General features: G+C 41.6%; 1 protein-coding gene across 1 annotated transcript; it reads right to left on the reverse strand.

Moving 5' to 3' along the window:
* Positions 1–1,500: 1,500 nt before the first annotated feature.
* LOC110530436 (E3 ubiquitin-protein ligase RNF138) lies at positions 1,501–11,329 on the reverse strand. The gene is made up of 4 exons (XM_021613495.2): positions 11,248–11,329; positions 8,357–8,539; positions 7,973–8,126; positions 1,501–1,668 (listed from the first exon to the last, which is right to left on the reverse strand). Exons 2-4 carry the CDS (start codon positions 8,518–8,520, stop codon positions 1,501–1,503), a joined length of 486 nt encoding a protein of 161 aa, XP_021469170.2. The 5' UTR covers positions 8,521–8,539; positions 11,248–11,329.
* Between the last annotated feature and the right edge of the window lie 11,347 nt (positions 11,330–22,676).

Below are 22,676 nucleotides of genomic sequence, written 5' to 3' on the forward strand. Positions count from 1 at the left end.
CTGGATTACATCTTCAAACTAAGGGCAACCATGGCATCTGTGACAGGTAGACATGTCGATCCATGATGCACATGGGTAAGATAGTCTAGCTAGCTACATTTTCAGATATTACACTTTTCTAATTTTGATGTAAAGTGGTTTCATTTCAAGTTAAAATGTGCTGTTAGCTAGCTAACGTTAGCTGGCTGGCTCGCTAGCTAACATTATGTGTATGATCTTATTATTCGTATCTCAGAGCCATTTGCTTTGCTAGTTATAGCCTAATATTAGCTATCTAACATTGAACCTGGTTAGTTAGCTACCTGCAGATTCATGCAGGGTAGTAGCGTCATGAGTTGGGATTATGGTTCATTGTTTACCTAGCCCGCTAGCTACATGTCTTAACAAAAGACATCACTACGCACGTAACCAGTGTGTTCGTAAATTCAGTCTGGCCAGCTACTCCGATTTCATGTGAACTCTCGTGTGAGTGTGCCAGTGTACAGAATAATTGATTATTTCACGAACGCTCAACACCCGTTGAATATGGCCGGTGTTAGTAAACGTCGGGAAAAAAGCGTGATTAAATTGTTGCAAGCAGCACAGTTACAGTAACCAACGCTCCGGAATACATAAAAACAGCCTAACCAGCTCTGCTAGGGTGAGTAAAATGGTCAGAGTGGGGTGTTCTCTCATTTGTGTCTGGAAGAAGCTAGCAAGCCAATGTTTGCCAGTTAGCTTGGGTGCTTGACTGCCGTTGTGAGGTCAGAATGCTTGGATCAACCCTACTCATCTGCCAGAGCGATCAATTTGCGCTTTGAACGCTCCGAGTGCGAAACACTCTGAATTTATGAACGCCCAAAGCGCACTCTGGCACTCCGGATTGAATTTACAAACACTCCCTTCAATAGAATGTCACTGCGACAACTGTTGATAGACGTAGCTGGTAAATTCGCTCTGGCTATCTACTCCAATTTCAGAGCACTTTCGTCTGAGTGAAACAGAGCGCAGGATAACTGTCAAATTTACGAATGCTCAACACCTGTTGAATATACGTAAATTGTTGCCAGAAGCAACGGTCTGGATAATATAAAAACAGCCTAACCATCTCTGATAGGGCAAGTAATGGTCAGTGAGCTGTTCTCTTATTTGTGTCTGGAAGTAGTTAGCAAGTTAGCCAGTTAGCTTGGGTGCTTGACTGCTGTTGGATCAACCCTTAAAAAGATGGGTGGGGCTAAAGTTTAAGAGGGTGTAAACAATGCCGAACGGGTGTAGACAAAGAAGAGCTCTCTAGTAGGTACCAAAACATTCAAAGGCCATTTTCTCAAAAGTGAGGTTACAAGTCTATCAACTTTCAAAGCAGAATTACTTTCCCGTTGCTCCTCAAATTCAGTGTGTGATATGTATACCATTTTGTAGCTCTGTGTCTCTGCTTTTATCCAATGTAAAAAAAAAAAACATTTCAAATGTTGCTACATAAGACCAAATCAAGACGGTTGGTCACCTAATGATTCAATGGATTCAGTTTCTGTATACTTGCCCAGTCATGTGGATCGTATCCACAGATACACGGCTGACTTCCTGAGTCGTTGGTGTAATTGGTGGGGGTGGTGCATCAAGAGGGGTGCCATACTCCTCAAGGTACTTCCTGCAGCTTTTGTAGTGAACCCTCATCTTGCTGAGAAACTTCTGAGAAGTGAAATCACATAGGTCTACACATAAAATGGGTGATGTGTGAAGTAACATTTTTGTTTTCAACCAATTAGCAACCATAATTAGCTAAATTGACAAAGTTATCTAATCCACTGGTGGTGTTGATAAATTAATCAAATGTATTTATAAAGCCCTTTTTACATCAGCAGATGTCAAAGTGCTATACAGAAAGCCAGCCTAAAACCACAAACAGCAAGCAATGCAGATGTAGAAGCATGGTGGCTAGGAAAAACTCTCTGGGAAAGGCAGGAACCTAAAGAGAAACCTAGAGAGGAACCAGGCTATGAGGGGTGGCCAGTCCTCTTCTGGCTGTGCCGGGTGGAGATTATAAGAGTACATGGCAATTAAGGCCAGATTGTTATTCAAGATGTTCCAATGTTCATAATGACCAGCAGGGTCAAATAATAACCACAGTGGTTGAAGAGGGCACAACTGATTCGTAGAGAGAGCCAGTGAGACCAGTGCCTTGTCGTTCACCTTCGCACCCCACACATTTAACCATAGGACATACTGAAGAGATGAGTCTTTAGTAAAGACTTAAAGGTTGACACCAAGTCTGTGTCTCTCACATGGGTAGGCACACCATTCCATCAAAATTGAGCTCTATAGGAGAAAGCCTCCAGCGGTTTGCTTGGAAATTCTAGGGACAATAAGGAGAATTGCGTCTTGTGACCGTAGCGTACGTGTAGGTATGTACGGCAGGACCAAATCGGATAGATAGGTAGGAAGAAGCCCATGTAATTATTTTTAGGTTAGCAGTTAAACCTTGAAATCAGCCCTAGCCTTAACAGGAAGCCAGTGTAGAGAGAGGCTAGCACTGGGTAATATGATCACATTTTTTGGTTCTAGTCAAAATTCTAGCAGCTGTGGTTAGCACTAACTGAAATGTATTTAGTGCTTTATCCAGGTAGCCGGAGAGTAGAGCATTGCAGTAGTCTAATTTAATAGTGACAAAAGCATTGATTAGCTTTTCTGCCTTTTTTGACAAAAATCTGTCCTTGAAATATTCTTGATATATTCGTCAAAATAGAGAGCAGGGTCCAGAGCAACCCTGAGGTCCTTCAGTTTTATTTGAGACAACTGTACAACCATAAAGATTAATTGTCAAAATTGTTTCGTGGGACCTAGAACTAACATCTCTGTTTTGTCGCCATCCACTTCCTTATGTCTGAAACACAGGCTTCCAAGGTAGGCAATTTTTGGGCTTCACCATATTTCATCGAAATGTACAGCTGTGTGTTGTCTACATAGAAGTGAAAGTTGACATTGTGTGTCCGAATGACATCACCAAGAGGTTAGAATATATAGTGAAAACAATAGTGCCCCTAAAACGGAACCTTGAGGAACACTGAAACTCAAAAGGACAAACCATCCACAGAGACTAACTGATACTGTATCTTTCCGACAGATAAGATCTAAACCAGGCAAGAAGTTGTCTAGGAGCACAAAGACAGATGGAAAGCCTTGGTCTGCCGCCATTTAAAGGTAATTTACCACCTTCACGAGTGCAGTCTCAATGCAATGATGGGACCTAAAACCAGACTGAAGCATTTCGTGTACATTATTTGTCTTCAGGAAGGCAGTGAGTTGCTGAGTAACAGATTATTTTTTTTTAAATCTGAGGAATGGGAGATTTGATATAGGCACATAGTTTTTTACATTGTCTGGGTCATGGTTTGGCTTTATTACTGTCACTTTTAGGGAGTTTGGTACACATCCTGAGGATAGAGAGCCGTTTATTATTTTCAACATAGGATGGTCCAGCACAGGAAGTAGCTCTTTTGGTAGTTTAGTTGGAATAGGGTCCAGCAGGCAGCTTGAAGGTTTAGAGGCCATGACTATTTGAGAGGCCATGACTATGTGTCAAGAGATAATCTTGAGTGTCTCCATTGATCCTAGGTCCTGGCAGTTTTGTGCAGACTCAGGATAACTGAGTCTTGGAGAAATACGCAGATTAAAAGAGGAGTCTGTAATTTGTCCATATAAAATGTCCGGGGTGAGAAAGTGTAATGAAAAAGGTTAACTGACTTGCCTAGTTAAATAAAAATAAAATAAAAAAAGGTCTGTTCTTAAGCGTGACACAACGCAGAGTGCCTGGATACAGACCTAAGCCGTGGTATATTGGCCATATTCCAAAAACCCCGGGGGTGCCTTATTGCTATTATAAAATGGTTACCAATATAATTAGAACAGTAAAAAGTCATGTTTTGTCATACCCCTGCTATATGTTCTGATATACCACGGCTTTCAGCCAATCAGCATTCAGGGCTCGAACCAGGTTTAAAAATAAATCCCCTTTGTGCATAACTATAGGTAAATCCGACAGGAGTGTTTGAGTGATGACAGAGGATCTAAAAAACACTTGGATGAACATTAAAAAAAAAACTTATGTCAGGCTATTTTCTGGCAATTGTGCTGTTATGTGCCAGATGTTAAGACTACAAATTGTTATAAATGGCCTATTTGCGAGATTGACTTGTCATTTCAATAGACATAGGCTACAGATTCAATTCTGGGTTTATGATTATAATAAAATTGCCATAGTTTGCTTAGATAATGGCAGGTGATGGCCCCTGATAGGCCTACATCTAATTTAATATAATATACAGTAGCCTAGAAAAGATGTTGGCAAGAGGTAAACTGAACGATTTAGCAGTTTGCTTAGTTTAATTTATTCAACATGATTAGCAAGGCGATTTCGCAATAAGTCTGCTGGAATAGGTTACTGAGGATCTTGTAATTTCAATCACTGAATGAAATATTGATAATGTTTATGAACTGAATATGCTTGTCAACAACAGCCAGTGTTTATTTTTACCTGCAGCCTAATCTGACTACTGTTACCGTCAATCTAATGCGTTCCTAATTACACAAGGCTACAACAGCAATAAACTGAAGTTAAGCTATTTATTAAATTGGTTTGCCAGCTCCAGGTAGGCTACACAAGTGGCACGAATTGATTTGCAATGACTCCAGTGACATCATAATTTCAACATTATTGTATTGTATCAAATGGTATACTGCAATGGCATATACATGAATAGGCTACTTGATGGCCAACAGAGGCAAATGTATAATTCTCCACATTTAGCCTCATGTCAGTTGCATTGAGAACTTTTCCCCTATTAAAAAGAACCACGCGAGGGAGTTCCATAACTTATATTTCAAATGTCTACTCTGGGCAGCCCCAGAGACCCAAGAACTGAGCATGCATAAAACACTTCGCTTGGTACCGTTGTCTTTAAGCAGTCAACATTAGAATGCAGTTTAAACCACCTCTGAGCGGATTTATGTAATGCTCTCTAGTGTGCCCAAAAGTCATTTTCCAGTACTTTGTCTGCATTATTTCTTGATGTGCATCAGTTCTAGCGTATTAATGTCTTATGGAAAAAGGTTTGGAAATCGGTGTCTCCATAATGACAATCTAAATAGCCTACCTACAACTGGTAAAAGAAAGTTGTCACAACATGCCCACTTGCTGCTCTTCTCACGCTCACCTGACTCAGCAAATATCTGTAGTGCTCTCTCAACACACACTCCTCCAGTCCTCCCAACCACTCACTCAGCAACAGCCTGCCTCACTGCCTGACAGTCAGCAGCAGGTCATAGTGAAATATATATATTTTTAAAGAGAAACGCCATGGCGGCCGCATTGTACTTTAGAAATAGCCCAAAACCAATACTTTTTCACCCGCAACATCATTTTCAAAGTGGCCCAATTTGGCTGGAAAACCGCGAACATGGCAACACAGAACAGCAACACGGGAACAGATTCAACCACAGAGATATGCTGCACATATATGCTACTGGCTTGAATTTACAGGACTTTATTCCAGGGCTCTCCAAAATGTTAATATAGATAGATGAAATGAATCTAAAAGTAAGAGTTGTGTAATCTACCTCCACGAGATATGCTGTTATAGCCCTATTTCTATTTTGCCCTGTTTATCAAAAGTGTTGGAAAAACTTGTGAATAATCAAATGACTGCCTTTTTTGATGTCTATAGTATTCTCTCTGGTATGCAATCTGGTTTCCTCTCAGGTTATGGATGTGTCACTGCAACCTTAAAGGTCCTCAATGATGTCACCATTTCCCTTGATTCTAAGCAATGTTGTACTGCTATTTTTATTGACTTGGCCAAAGCTTTTGATATGGTAGACCATTCCATTCTTGTGGGCCAGTTAAGGAGTATTGGTGTCTCGAGGGGTCCTCAAAGAGTGCAGTGTATAAAGTCAGAACATCTGCTGTCTCAGACACTGCCTGTCACCAAGGCATGATCCTAGGCCCCACGCTCTTCTCAATTTACATAAACATAACTCCGGCAGTAGGATGCGCTCTCATCCATTTATATGCAGATGAAAGTCTTATACTCAGCTGGCCCCTCCCTGGATTTTGTGTTAAACACTCTACAACAAAGCTTTCTTAGTGTCCAACCATCTTTCTCTACCCTTAACTTTGTTCTGAACATCTCCAAACAAAGGTCATGTGGTTTGGTAAGAAGAATGCCCCTCTTTCCACAGGTGTTATTACTACCTCTGAGGCTTTAGAGCTTGAGGTAGTCAACTCATACAAGTACTTGGGAGTATGGCTAGACAGTACACTGTCCTTCTCTCAGCACATATCAAAGCTGCAGGCTAAAGTTAAATCTAGACTTGGTATTCTCTATTGTAATCGCTCCTTTTTCACCCCAGCTGCCCAATGAACCCTGATTCAGATGACCATCCTACCCATGCTGGATTACAGAGACATAATTTATAGATCGGCAGGTAAGGGTGCTCTCGATCGGCTAGATGTTCTTTACCATTCGGCCATCAGATTTGCCACCAATGCTCCTTGTAGGACACATCACTGCACTCTATAATCTTTGTAAACTGGTCATCTCGGTATACCTGTTGCAAGACCCACTGGTTGATGCTTATTTATAAACCCTCTTAGGCCTCACTCCCCCCTATCTGAGATATCTACTGCAGCCCTCATCCTCCACATACAACACCCATTCTGCCAGTCCCATTTTGTTAAAGGTCCCCAAAGCACACACATCCCTGGGTCGCTCATCTTTTCAGATTGCTGCAGCTAGCAACTGGAACGGGCTGCAACAAACACTCAAACTGGACAGTTTTATCTCAATTTCTTAATTCAAAGACTCAATCATGACTCTTACTGACAGTTGTGGCTGATTTGCGTGATGTATTGTTGTCTCTACCTTCTTGACCTTTGTGCTGTTGTCTGTGCCCAATAATGTTTGTACCATGTTTTGTGTTACTACCATTTTGTTGTCATGTTGTTACCATGCTGTGTTGTCATGCGTTGCTGCCATGCTATGTTGTTGTCTTCAGTCTCTCTTTATGTAGTGTTGTGTTTAGTGATGCACCGATTACATTTTTGGCAGATACCGATATCCAATATTTTCCATGCCCCCCCAAGAAAGATACCAATAACCAATATTTACAATTTTAGCGGCCTTTTAAGCAATTAAGTAGAGTTAAATAGTTAACACACATGGACGCAGCGGTCTAAGGCACTGCATCTCAGTGCAAGAGGCGTCACTACAGTCCCTGGTTCAAATCCAGGCTGTACCACATCCGCTCTTGATTGGGAGTCCCATAGTGCGGCGCACAACTGGCCCAGCGTCGTCCGGGCCGTCATTGTAAATGAGAAATTGTTCTTAACTGACTTGCCTAGTTAAACAAAGGTTAAATAAAATAAATGCATCCAATTAGTCTATAATCAGGGAATATAACCTTGTACACATATCCAAAGGCTTTGAGCAGATGTTAGATATTAAAGTAAATGTTCATCATCAAAAAAGGAACACACACACACACACACACACACACACACACACACACACACTGTGATAATATAGTCCCAAGTGTGTTTATTAACATTTCAACCCCTCAAGGTATTCCTACAGGTGAAAAGTATACTTCATATATGGTGGGAAGACTTAAGGGGGTGAAAATCATAAGCACACTTGGGAGTGTATTTATCATACTGTGTAGACTCCAGAGTTTTCCTCCTGTGTGTTGTCCCTTTGATCAGCGACCTGATTGTAGTGTTGGTTTGGGGAAGAACTACATGTACTAGCTATGGGATTCCCCTAGCTTGACTGTAAATGGAGGGGAAACATTGGAAGAACATGAAAAACAATGCCCTCCTCAGTATTTAGGTAACACTGCAAAATACTGAGTATGTGTTCTGTACTCCACACAGGTAAAACATTTAAGTGTAAACATTTAAGCTCATTATAAACAAAGTGTAATAAATAGTGTCTGCTACCGTAGTACCACAGGCCCTGCACTGTCCTTTCCTCTCCCTCATCTGCTGCTGGACATCTATTGCTCTCTTTTCAGTCTCCGATACGGGGCCCCTGCACAGGGGACAGTGTGGCCCCTGGGCCCTCACAGCCAGGCGGAAGCAGTTTTTACAGAACCTGGGAGGACAGAGATGGTTATTGTTTAATAAAGGTTGCATTTTATTGTAGGCTATAGGATATCCTAATGAGTTGGCTTTTTTTTTGTTGGTAATATCACAGACATCTGGCAACTAAAGTACTGAGCTAGCTGAGCCAGCCATTTTGTGGATTATTTGATCTCAAATATTTGGTTATTTGACCCTGGCTATGCCTTGGCCTGACTATGGGTTATGGTTTTGTATATTTACACATGTCTGCAGTTCCTGGTCCTGATGGGGGTTTTCAGAACATCCTGACATATGGGACAGTCATAGTCCTCCTCTGAGCAGCTGTCCAACGATCCCTCTGCAGCATCCCAGATATTATTCATAGCTCCCACAGGCTCCAGTGATGAAGAACACACACTTCCCATTCATCCCAACTCTGCCAACCTGGAGTGAGGAGAATGAGGACTAAACCACCACCTGTTTACTGGATGTCCCCAACCAGAATGCTATTAGACTTTAGACTTTACTGGAAGTCCCCAACCAGAATGCTATTAGACTTTACTGGAAGTCCCCAACCAGGATGGTATTGAGAAACTTTGTTATTGACCAAATACTTATTTTCCACCATAATTTGCAAATAAATTCATTAAAAATCCTACAATGTGATTTTCTGGATTTTTTTTCTTCTCATTTTGTCTGTCATAGTTGAAGTGTACCTATGATGAAAATTACAGGCCTCTCATCTTTTTAAGTGGGAGAACTTGCACAATCAGTGGGCCCACTGTACCTAGTCATTATGCTTTCTGGAATCAGGTAGTAACCAAACAGTGTTGAACAAATCAAAATATATTTTCTATATTTGAGATTCCTCAAAGTAGCCACCCTTTGCCTGGATGACAGCTTTGCACACTCTTGGCATTCTCTCAACCAGCTTCATGAGGTAGTAATCTGGAATGCATTTCAATTAACAGGAGTGCATTGTTAAAAGTTCAACAACAGTCCATCATTCATTTTAAGACATGAAAGTCAGTCAAGCCAGAAAATGTCAAGACCTTTGAAAGTTTCTTCAAGTGCAGTCGCAAAAACCATCAAGCACTATGATGAAACTGGCTCTCATGAGGACAGCCACAGGAAAGAAAGACCCAGAGTTCTCTCTACAGAGGATAAGTTCATTAGAGTTACCAGCCTCAGAAATTGCAGCCCAAATAAATGCTTCACAGAGTTCAAGTAACAGACACATCTCAACATCAACTGTTCAGAGGAGACTGCATGAATCAGGCCTTCATGGTTGAATTGCTGCAAAGAAACCACTACTAAAGGATACCAATAAGAAGAGACTTGCTTGGGCCAAGAAACACAAGCAATGGACATTAGACCTGTGGAAATCTGTCCTTTGGTCTGACGAGTCCAAATTTGAGATATTTGGTTCCAACCGCCATGTCTTTGTGAGACACAGAGTAGGTGAACGGATGATCTCTGCATGTGTAGTTCCCACCATGAAGCATATAGGAGGAGATGTGATGGTGCTTTGCTGGTTACACTGTCAGTGATTTATTTAGAATTCAAGGCACACTTAGCCAGCATGGCTACCACAGCATTCTGCAATGATACGCCATCACATCTGGTTTGCTCATTGTGGGACTATCATTTGTTTTGTTAACAGGACAATGACCCAACACACCTCCAGGCTGTGTAAGGGCTATTTGACCAAGAAGATGAGTGATGGAGTGCTGCATCAGATGACCCGGCCTCCACAATCACCCGATCTTAACCCAATTGAGATGGTTTGGGATGAGTTGGAGTGCAGAATGAAGGAAAAGCAGCCAACAAGTGCTCAGCATATGTGAGAACTCCTTCAAGACTGTTGGAAAAGCATTCCAGGTTAAGCTGGTTGAGAGAATGCCAAGAATGTGCAAAGCTGTTATCAAGGAAAAGGCTGGCTACTTTGAATAATATAAAATATATTTGGATTTGTTTAACACTTTTTTGGTTACTACATGATTCCATATGTGTTTTTTCATAGTTTTGATGTCTTCACTATTATTCTACAATGTAGGAAATGAAGAAAAACCCTTGAATGAGTAGGTGTCCAAACTTTTGACTGGTACTGTATTTATACAAAACGTGCCAGGCATTATAATGGTAGTGTCATGAAGCATTGAAGTAATAGTGCATTAGAATGTGACCGCAAAATGTTCACTCTCTCTTTGTAGAATAGCTGACCCAGAGAAGCCAATGGAGGTGACAGGTGAGAATGAGGAGGACCCATGATTGTACAAAAAACATCCTTGAATTTATTACAGATGCAGTATTTCAGGATACATGGCTTGTCTAGAAAACAGTTGTCCATAGCAGCAGCGTTCAGGATATGAAAAACTCTAAAATGACAGCGAGTGTAAAGCTCAGCCCCTCAATAGTGTTCCTACTGCCTAAATGCAAAATATCATAAATACAGATTACCGCTTTTCCAGTTCTAAGCAGAGCCCAACTCTCCCCTTACTGGGACTAAAGAGAGTCTACCAGAACAGCTTAAATCAACTGCCTGTACACTACAAACTGCTACTGAGCACATTGTCAACTGTTATTTAACCCTGAGCTGAGAGAAAAGGACAGCCTTTATCCCTTTGTTCCTCAAACCCACCCACACTTATTAACCAATGAGAATGAGCATTGAATCAGAATAACTTTTTAAAATTAGACCATGGAAAACATAAGTTAATTTCATTCATTAGTTTAAAATGTTCATATTTAGTCATGTACATTTTACTTTAAAAGACAGAGCTACATCAAATAGAACTACTATATAGGGAGACTGAAAGCATGGGTGAGCTACACATTAATTCGCTAACTTACCACACCTGGCTTAAACCTGCCCAACCAACTTGATAGCAAACAATTATGGTCAGGAACACCTAAACTGCTAGATTGCTATGCATGACAATGTACTAGTGCACTTCATCCAAACCACACATGCATATACCTTTAAACATTATAGATAACAAAGACCTTTTAAAATGGTGATGCCAGTCTAAGGCTCTCTTATCTCTCTCTCGCATTCACAGAAACAAGCAAGCAAGCAAGCATTATTTTAAGCAGTACATTGTCTTTCCCCTCAACATTAAATCCATATTTATATAAAAAATTCCACTTACCACCTGTACAATCTGCTTAGTGAATCGTAACTAAATGATTGAAAATGAATTGACAAGTATAAATACAACACGGCAAATCCCCTGACAAGTTAGTTTTCACTTTCACTGTCGACATGAGGAAGGTTGGAAATTACCTAAATGTTTAACAGCTTCAAACATCATTCACTCACAAGAGTCATTGGCTTTGAACACTTATTCAGAGCTACAAGGCTTGGAACAACGTCTTAATGTTATTTTCTGTGCACCGTATCTTTGGAAAATGTTCAAGTCATTTCAAAACTTCAAAGGGATCTCTTTAATGTACTGTATGCTCTCCATTATGATTGTGTATGTTTACAATTAGAGGGACTTTTATGAATTATCACAGTTTAGAAAAAGGCTCCTCTGTTCAGAAAGTGAAACTGAAATTTTCTGGCAATGTTTATTTTGTTTTACTCCCATTTATTATTCACCAGTAAGGGAATGATAACTGTCAGACATTCAGCCCACAGCCTCTGATAGATACTGTTATTTAGTTAATACCTATAGTGAAGTGACTGCTGAACACCCTGCATTGACTCCAAGCTACACTGTGCGCTTGGGCTGCTTTAAAGTTCAATATCAAAACAGTGCCCTCATTTTCAGAGAAAATATTTTACAGCTACTATGTTATCTGCCAGCCTTGGAGTCAATATCTGGCCATTTAAGATTCCAGCTCATGTATATTAATAACGTCTTCTCTAATTGCAAGCGGTCAGTCCTGCAGTGTGGAGGCTAACTCAGCCAGGCCTCACTCATTCCCTCTATATCGCCATTGATTGTGTGTTCAGTTCAATCTCTTTTTATGGATCGTGTGATCAGTAGATGGAAGGATGCTGGTGGACTTGCCCTCTATTCTTTCCATTAATCTTCATTCCTACATGAATGTGTAATGGGGAGTGGATGGAGGTTTCATCACCAGGAACCATGTAGTTTGGTGCCATCCGGAGTTGTGGCCTAGCTCAGTGGGTAGCTGTGGTCCTATCTGCTTGGCAGTGCTGTGAAAGTTGGAAATCGAACTGCTGTGTGTTCTGGTATGGGTTAGGCCTATATAGGCCTCATGAATATGCTGTAGTCAACTGAACTGCCATGTGAAAATATTATTGGCTCAGCAACCACTGCCTACAGCAGATGGCCAACATATCAAGACCAGGTGTTTGAATGGTGATGCCCTGGAACTGTAGCACAATCAAATTGAGTTACAGAATACAAACACTGTTGGATTGAGATATTGAGGATACGTAAGCAATAAAGCACGCCAGGCTTTATCATGAGTACAGTCCCATTTACCTGTGATTGTATTCATGATATAGCACTGCCTGGTGTGCCTTATTGCTTTTATAAAACTGTTACCAACATTTTACATATTTTCCTAAATCAATTCATACAATTTCATTTTTCCATCAGAAGATATGGGGTGCGTTCCTAAATTGCCTCCAGTGTATTAGAGTGCACTCTGGGTTGTTCGTCAATTCAGAGCGTGGTCAGATTGTCTATTTTGTAAATGTAGAGAGTGTCGCTCTCTGAGCGTTCAGAGCGCACACTGGGTTGATCCGAGCGTTCTGACCTCAATGGCAGGACAAACCAAAAAATGTTTTAACCCAAACTAAATCACAAATTACCGTCATTATCATGGAAATATCCATGTAAATGCCAGTAAGCTAGTCAACTTTAGCCAGTTAGCTTGGGTACCCAAGCTAACTGGCTAAAGTTGACTAGCTTACTGGCATTTACTTGAATATTTCCATGATAATGACGGTAATTTGTGATTTAGTTTGGGTTAAAAAAAAATAGTCTTGTCCACAGAGATCAAAATTCAAAAGGAAACATTGTTTCCGAGGTCCAACAGGCAGACAGCAAGGCTTTATTTGATACCCACTGTACCAGAATAAATGCTAGGCTGGAAAAAAGGGAAATCATGTGTCGTGACATTGTATTAGTTAATGTGACGACTGTTGCTCATCGAATGATTAAAAGTTTCTAATTGCGTGATTAACTGAATCAAGCAATTATTAACTCATTAACCTGGAGCACCATGGGAAAATGTTTTTATTAAGTTTCTATTTCCCAAATGAACTCAAAGAATATCGATTTTACAACAGCCGCTAATTAAATCAGTCACTGTACCTCTACAATCTCGTTCTGAACGTCATATAATCCGGGAATCTGCACGGACCCGGGTCTCACCAATGAGTTTGTACCACACCTATCTTAGTTGAGTATTTATTTACTAGAAAGCTAAAATGATGATAAAAGATACACATACACAAAAACACATTCTAGGCTATTGATTAGAACTTAGTATAACGGGCCAACACACTATGGCACGTGTTACCCAAAAATGGGGATTTAAAAGAGAGAAAAAGATAAAGTATACGAGAGAAATATACATTTGGGTGAATTTGTCAGCTATGCTTATTCTAACCCCAGCCTTGCCACAAACTGTTCCTCTTATGGGTCAGAATATAAGGATGTAATTACGTGGGGAAGGTCTCTGTGGATTCTCCGCGTGGACCGTTCAGGCTGCTCAATGACGTACTTCTCCGGCGCACCTCTCTGGTCGTCATCACGATGTCAGTGTCCTTTTGGCTTAGGAGTCTGTTCCCTCGCCCTTGCTCTGGAAGGGCTCTTCTGAGGACAGACAGCTCTGTAGCTCAGAGCTCACAGCGTAGGAATGAAACAGTGTAGATACCACGATTCGATGGGAGATGGAGGCTAGGTGGTTCGACTTGAATTCACCCGCTTAGACACAGCTACTCATCCGTAGCTTGGGTAGAAGAAAAAAAATGGTGTTGTGTTCTGGGTTCGTTGACTTTTTAGACCTCGGCTGCAGCTTGAGTCACGTCGTCTTGTCTGTAAACTCTTTAATCACATGTTTTATACCCTCGTGTCAGAAGTGGGCATAACCACGTTTAGGGCAATTCTATGGGCGTACCAAGTTAAGAGGCAAGGTCTAGATTTTACTCAAATCCAATTTTAGACAACTAACACATTTCATCTTTACCAAAACATTCTCTTTGATTTGGACATTTTCCACACAACGTACAATGTATAAACATCAAACATATTCTAGGTAAACTGTTGGCGTTACTATGTTTTTGTAATAATGCAATCTATTAACCTTTAATAACAAAACAAAATGACATACATTTTCATATTCCATCTATCGTCATGACCACCATTGTGGCTGACGGAAACCATTGTTCCAAAGTCCCTTTATTTCATGTTTAATGTTCTGAGGCTGGTTCTCCATAGTAACAGGACAAAAGCAATTTGTCTGTGGCATAAGATTTACCAGGGAGCTGACCAAGAACCCGATGGTCACTCTGACAGAGCTCTAGAGTTTGTCTGTGGAGATGGGAGAGCCTTCCAGAAGGACATTAATCTCTGCAGCACTCCACCAATTAGGCCTTTATGGTTGAGTGGCCAGACGGAAGCCACTCCTCAGTAAAAGGCACATGACAGCCTGCTTGATGTTTGCCAAAAGTCACCTAAAGACAAGATTCTCTGGTCTGATGAAATCAAGGTTGAACTCTTTGGCCTGAATGCAGCCCATAAATAACAATTAACATAGTAGTCTCTAGTCTTCTTAACTTGGGGTTTGTTTAACTATACAGGAGTACATTGTCTCAGTAACAAAATTACCACACCCCGCATCAACAGATCGTTACCAAATAACCTGTTAAGTGGGCAATTCTAAATTGGGATTGAGACCCATCATTAATATCAATCTATTGTTAAGATTAAACATTGACACTGTCTCCAACACATTTTGACCATGATGACAGTGTCCCACAGGAGATGTTTAACAAGGTCCCTAGTTGCTATCTATAACCTTTCCCTACTCTCATGCTGTGCGGCCTTTCACTCTTCCTCATGGACCTGTGACAGGCAGCCCTCACGGTGATCTCCCTTGTCAATGTATCTTTGTTAGATAACATTACTGTGTAGAAGACATGAATAACAATTATTTTTATCTTGCAAATATAGCTAGCAAGCATAACTTAACCTTGCTAACGAAAATACACACATTCTCAGGTAGATTCTGTCCTATATACATCTTGAACCCGTTTTCATTCTTGCTAGCTGGAGTCTGAGGCTGATTTAACAATTCGAAGTACATCATTAATATTAATTTGAGGCAAGTCCTGAAGACACTACCACTATCTCAGTTTTTCTCTAGGCAACGTTATTTCGTCGATAACAACTAGACTGACTTCCGTTCTATAGTATGCGCCACCAGAAATTGCCACACCGGTAGGAAGTGTGTCTAGAACGTTTGTTCATTGAATGTGCATAAGGGCTATTCTGAGGTAATAACTTTGCGCGGACTGAGCGAGCGTTTAAGAGGTGAAATCGAACTAGAACTGCCCCTGTCCTCCTTCCTTCGCTACCACTACGAGGTAAAATAGATCCAAGCAACCAGCATAGCAACGGACGCTTTGGTTCATTACGTGATCCAGTCAGAATGTTTCAAGTTCTAGCAACAGACGCTAGAACTCATCGAATCCTATTGTTGGTTAAAAATCCCACCATGGTCACGTGTCAAATCCTTACTCACTGATGTTGTTAAGGGATATAACGAGCATTGTCAAAGTCCCTTGTAAAACACTCCCTTGTAAAGATCATTGAGTGGAAAGAATCAAAGTAAAAAGACTCTTGAGAACATGCAACTCACTATTTCAGTAAAAGGGAATTTACTTGAGGGCAACATCTAAACAAAAATCAGGAATTGTTATCTTTGTCCAGTCAGAGCACTGAATCTGAGATGTCCTTTGAAGATATCTGGAGAGATCTAAAGATGCTAATTTTTTGGTTTCCTGAAGTTCACGATCAGCTCCTTTGTTGTTTGATGTTGGGTGAGAGGTTATTTTCCTGCACCACATTCCCAGGCCCCTCACCTAATCAGGCTTGCTACTGTTGTGTCGTCTGCAAACGTCATCTGATGATTGAGTTGGAGGCGTGCGTGGCCACGCAATCATGGGTGAACAGGGAGTACAGGAAGGGGCTGAGCACGAATCCTTGCAGGGCCCCAGTGTTGAGGGTCAGCGAAGTGGAGGGGTTGTTTCCTGCCTTCACCTCCTGGGGGTGACCCGTCAGGAAGTCCAGGACCCAGTTGCAAAGGGTGGGGTTCAGACCCAGGGCCTCAAGCATAATGATGAGCTTGGAGGGTACTATGATGTTGAATGCTGCGCTAAAGGGGGTTAACACTCTTAAATATCTTACTCACGTCGGCCATGGAGGAGGAGAGCCCACAGTCCTTGGTAGCGGGCCATGTCGGTGGCACTGTGTTATCCTCAAAGTGGGCAAAGAAGGTGTTTAGCTTGTCTGGAAGAAAGACGTCAGTGTCCGCGACGTGGCTTGTTTTCCCTTTGTAGTCTGTGATTGTCTGTAGACCCTGCCACATGCATCTCGTGTCTGAGCTGTTGAATTGCAACTCCTCTCTGTCTATATACTGACGTTTTGCCTGTTTGATTTCCTTAGAGGGAATAACTACACTGTTTGTATTCGGGCATATTCCCAGTCACCTTGCCATGGTTAACCAGTTAGAGCTCTAGGGGCGCTATTTCATTTTTGGATAAAAAACGTTCCCGTTTTAAGCGCGATATTTTGTCACGAAAAGATGCTCGACTATGCATATTCTTGACAGTTTTGGAAAGAAAACACTCTGAAGTTTCAGAATCTGCAAAGATTTTGTCTGTAAGTGCCCCAGAACTCATTCTACAGGCGAAACCAAGATGATGCATCACCCAGGAATTAGCAGAATTTCTGAAGCTCTGTTTTCCATTCTCTCCTTATATGGCTGTGATTGCGCAACGAATGAGCCTACACTTTCTGTCGTTCGCCCAAGGTCTTAGCAGCATTGTGACGTATTTGTAGGCATATCATTGGAAGATTGGCCATAAGAGACTACATTTTCCAGAGGTCCGCCCGGTGTCCTTTGTCTAAATTTGTGCGTAATCTTCAGGTGCAGGCATTTTCTCCTGGGATTCAGGAGAGAAACCATGTTTCCAAGAACGATGTATCAATGAAGAGATATGTGAAAAACACCTTGAGGATTGATTCTAAACAACGTCTGCCATGTTTTCAGTCGATATTATGGAGTTAATTTGGAAAAAAGTTTGCGTTTTGAGGACTGAATTTATGGATTTTTTTTGGTAGCCAAATGTGATGTATAAAACGGAGCTATTTCTAATACACAAGGAATCTTTTTGGAAAAACTGAGCATCTGCTATCTAACTGAGAGTATCCTCATTGAAAACATCAGAAGTTCTTCAAAGGTAAATGATTTTATTTGAAGGCTTTTATGTTTTTGTTAATGTTGCGTGCTGGATGCTAACGCTAATGCTAACGCTAAATGCTAACGCGAAATGCTAACTCTAGCTAGCTACTTTTACACAAATGATTGTTTTCCTATGGTTGAGAAGCATATTTTGAAAATCTGAGATGACAGTGTTGTTTACAAAAGGCTAAGCTTGAGAGATGGCATATTTATTTCATTTCATTTGCGATTTTCATAAATAGTTAACGTTGTGTTATGCTAATGAGCTTGCTGATAGATTTACACAATCCTGGATACAGGGGTTTTTTCATAGCTAAACGTGACGCAGAAAACGGAGCTATTTGTCCTAAACAAATAATCTTTCAGGAAAAACTGAACATTTGCTATCTGAGAGTCTCCTCAATGAAAACATCTGAAGTTCTTCAAAGGTAAATGATTTTTTTGAATGCTTTTCTGTTTTTTTGTGTAAATGTTGCCAGCTGAATGCTAATGCTAAATGCTACGTTAGCCATCAATACTGTTACACAAATGATTGTTTTGCAATGGTTGAGAAGCATATTTTGAAAATCTGAGATGACAGTGTTGTTAACAAAAGGCTAAGCTTGAGAGCTAGCATATTTATTTCATTTGATTTGCGATTTTCATGAATAGTTAACGTTGCGTTATGGTAATGAGCTTGAGTCTGTATTCACGAACCCGGATCCGGGATGGGGAGATCAGAAAGGTTAAATTCTATGGTTCACGCTTTCAGATTTGCGCAAATGTTGCCATCTATTCATGGTTTCTGGTTTAGGGTAGGTTTAAATAGTCTGTGGGTACAATCTCCTATACACTTCCTGATAAACTCAGTCACCGTATTAGTGTGTTCGTCTATGTTGTTCCCAGAAGCTATCCAGTCAGCATGCTCAAAACGATCTTGAAGCGTGCATTCCTTTTTGGTCAGACCAGCGTTGAATAGTCCTTAGCACGGGTACTTCCTTTTTGAGTTTCTGCCTATAGGAAGGGAGGAGCAAAATTGAGTCGTGATCAGATTTGCTGAAGGGAGGATGGGGGAGGTTCTTGTAGGCATCCCGGAAGTTGGAGTAGCAGTGGTTGAGTGTTTTAGCAGCGCGAGTACTACAGTCAATGTGTCGATAGAACTTCTGTAATGTTTTTCTCAAATTTGTTAAAATCCCCAGCTACAATAAAATGCGGCCTCAGGATATGTGGTTTCCAGTTTGCATAAAGTCCAGTTAAGTTCTTTGAAGGCCGTCATGGTATCGGCTTGAGGGGGAATATACACGGTTGTGACTATAACCGGAGAGAATTCGCTTTGGAGGTAATACGGTCTGCATTTAATTGTGAGGTATTCTAGGTCGGGTGAACAAAACGACTTGAGATCCTGTATGTTGTTATCTCAATCACACCATGAGTATTTAATCATGAAACATACACCCCCACCCTCCTTCCCGGAGAGATATTTATTATTGTCTGCGCAATGAACTGAGAACCCAACTGGATGTGCAGGCTCAGACAGTATATCCCGAGAGAGCCATGTTTCCGTGAAACAGAGTGTTACAATCGCGGATATCTCTCTGGAAGGAAATCCTCACCCTGACCTCATCAACTTTATTATCCAGAGACTGAACATTAGAGAGTAATATACTCGGAAGCGGTGGGTGGTGTGCGCCTCCTGAGTCGGACTAGAAGTCCACTCCGAGTACTTATGTTATTCGAAAACATAATGTTAACTTTCACTGCTATGCGGATGACACACAGCTGTACATTTCAATTAAACATGGTGAAGCCCCAAAATTGCCCTTGCTAGAAGAATGTGTTTCAGACATAAGGAAGTGGATGGCTGCAAACTTTCTACTTTTAAACTCGGACAAAACAGAGATGCTTGTTCTAGGTCCCAAGAAACAAAGAGATCTTCTGTTGAATCTGACAATTAATCTTAATGGTTGTACAGTCGTCTCAAATAAAACTGTGAAGGACCTCGGCGTTACTCTGGACCCTGATCTCTCTTTTGAAGAACATATCAAGACCATTTCAAGGACAGCTTTTTTCCATCTACGTAACATTGCAAAAATCAGAAACTTTCTGTCCAAAAATGATGCAGAAAAATTAATCCATGCTTTTGTCACTTCCAGGTTAGACTACTGCAATGCTCTACTTTCCGGCTACCTGGATAAAGCACTAAATAAACTTCAGTTAGTGCTAAATACGGCTGCTAGAATCCTGACTAGAACCAAAATATTTGATCATATTACTCCAGTGCTAGCCTCTCTACACTGGCTTCCTGTCAAAGCAAGGGCTGATTTCAAGGTTTTACTGCTAACCTACAAAGCATTACATGGGCTTGCTCCTACCTATCTCTCTGATTTGGTCCTGCCCTACATACCTACACGTACGCTACGGTCACAAGACGCAGGCCTCCTAATTGTCCCTAGAATTTTTAAGCAAACAGCTGGAGGCAGTGCTTTTTCCTATAGAGCTCCATTTTTATGGAACGGTCTGCCTACCCATGTCAGAGACGCAAACTCGGTCTCAACCTTTAAGTCTCTACTGAAGACTCATCTCTTCAGTGGGTCATATGATTGACTGTAGTCTGGCCCAGGAGTGGGAGGGTGAACGGAAAGGCTCTGGAGCAACGAACCGCCCTTGCTGTCTCTGCCTGGCCGGTTCCCCTCTTTCCACTGGGATTCTCTGCCTCTAGCCCTATTACAGGGGCTGAGTCACTGGCTTTACTGGGGCTCTCTCATGCCGTCCCTGGAGGGGGTGCGTCACCTGAGTGGGTTGAGTCACTGATGTGGTCATCCTGTCTGGGTTGGCGCCCCCCCCCCCTTGGGTTGTGCCGCGGCGGAGGTCTTTGTGGGCTATACTCAGCCTTGTCTCAGGATGGTAAGTTGGTGGTTGAAGATATCCCTCTAGTGGTGTGGGGGCTGTGCTTTGGCAAAATGGGTGGGGTTATATCCTTCCTGTTTGGCCCTGTCCGGGGGTGTCCTCGGAGTGGGCCACAGTGTCTCCTGACCCCTCCTGTCTCAGCCTCCAGTATTTATGCTGCAGTAGTTTATGTGTCGGGGGGCTAGGGTCAGTTTGTTATATCTGGAGTACTTCTCCTGTCCTATTCGGTGTCCTGTGTGAATCTAAGTGTGCGTTCTCTAATTCTCTCCTTCTCTCTTTCTCTCTCTCGGAGGACCTGAGCCCTAGGACCATGCCCCAGGACTACCTGACATGATGACTCCTTGCTGTCCCCAGTCCACCTGGCTGTGCTGCTGCTCCAGTTTCAACTGTTCTGCCTTATTATTATTCGACCATGCTGGTCATTTATGAACATTTGAACATCTTGGCCATGTTCTGTTATAATCTCCACCCGGCACAGCCAGAAGAGGACTGGCCATCCCACATATGCTCTCTCTAATTCTCTCTTTCTTTCTCTCTCTCGGAGGACCTGAGCCCTAGGACCATGCCCCAGGAATACCTGACATGATGACTCCTTGCTGTCCCCAGTCCACCTGACTGTGCTGCTGCTCCAGTTTAAACTATTCTGCCTTATTATTATTCGACCATGCTGATCATTTATGAACATTTGAACATCTTGACCATGTTTTGTTATAATCTCCACCCGGCACAGCCAGAAGAGGACTGGCCACCCCACATAGCCTGGTTCCTCTCTAGGTTTCTTCCTAGGTTTTGGCCTTTCTAGGGAGTTTTTCCTAGCCACCGTGCTTCTACACCTGCATTGCTTGCTGTTTGGGGTTTTAGGCTGGGTTTCTGTACAGCACTTTGAGATATCAGCTGATGTACGAAGGGCTATATACATACATTTGATTTGATTTGATTTGATTTTCCGCTGGCTGTGTTTTAAATCAGTCTCTGGAATCAATTAAATTGCCCTGGGGGGTACGAACAAAGGATCCGATTCGGGAAAGTCGTAATCCTGGTCATAATGCTGGTGAAATACCACTGCTCTGTTATCCAAAAGTTCTTCCCGGCTGTATGTAATAACAAACAATGTCCAGGCCTAGTAACGTAAGAAATAACACATAACAAAATACTGCAAAGTTCACTAAGAGCTAGTAGCACAGCAGCCATTTTACCATTAATAGTAGACTATGTATGAATCTTCAGTGAAATGAGCCATGGAATGCAATGTAGGCACACAGAGAATGCATGTCTTTGCTTCATCTGAGACATCAGCATGAACAAAAGTAGTCAAAACAAACAGCCGGTTACCTTTTCCTTTACATGTCAGTCCTGTGGCGGTAAATTAAAGTGGAGACCCTAGTGCTCCTCTGGCTCCTCTCCTCATTCAGGTGTATAATCAGAGTGTTTAGTGAGGAAAGACTTAAGTCTATTTAATTCTGCCAGGGCTTTGCTTTGTGATTGATGATTTTGTTGTGCTAGCACTCCTTTGCATAGAACTCCTGACACAGCAATGGAAACAGTGATTGAAGAAAAAGAAGAAGCTGTTGTACTAATGGAAAACACTCTGTTCTCTGATTCTCTGAGTTCTTTGTGGTTGAAGATATTGGACCCGAGTTTGCTTTGTGACAAATTCCACTCTGTTTATGGTTAATTGCTTTTCAGTGTACATGAACAGGCACATTCTTTGCTCTGTTGTGTTGTGCTGTGTGGTCAATTCGTCATCTTAAATGATATTAGTTTGAAACACTAAATGTAGTGCCATTATTACCCCTCAAAAACTTGGACAGAGTGAGTCACAAAAAGGTGGGGTGTTTGTGTATTTGCATGCCTGCGTCCTTGCAAGTGTGTGTAATGTTAATAATTCTGTAGGTGCTTATCCAGAGTATACCAAACATTAGGAACACTTTCCTAATATTGAGTTGCACCCCCCCCCCCCCCCCCCCCCCCCACACAATTAAGGTTAAGTTCCTTGCTCAAGGGCACATTGTACGAATTTTCACCTTGTCGGCTTGGGGAATCAAACTAGCGATTTATTGGTTACTGGGCGAACACGCTAACCGCTAGGCTACCTACCTGTGTGTGTTATTTTGGTTTCACAATTGAAATTCTAATGAAGAAAGAACATTACTAGCTGGCTAGCCAGTTCAGTAAAAACATTATTAAAAGCAAGCTGGCTACATCCTATGATTAGCTTCACAAGCGGTTATAACAAGAACAA

The sequence above is a fragment of the Oncorhynchus mykiss genome, chromosome 8 (genome assembly GCF_013265735.2).
Source record: "Oncorhynchus mykiss isolate Arlee chromosome 8, USDA_OmykA_1.1, whole genome shotgun sequence".
NCBI classification, from domain to species: domain Eukaryota; kingdom Metazoa; phylum Chordata; class Actinopteri; order Salmoniformes; family Salmonidae; genus Oncorhynchus; species Oncorhynchus mykiss.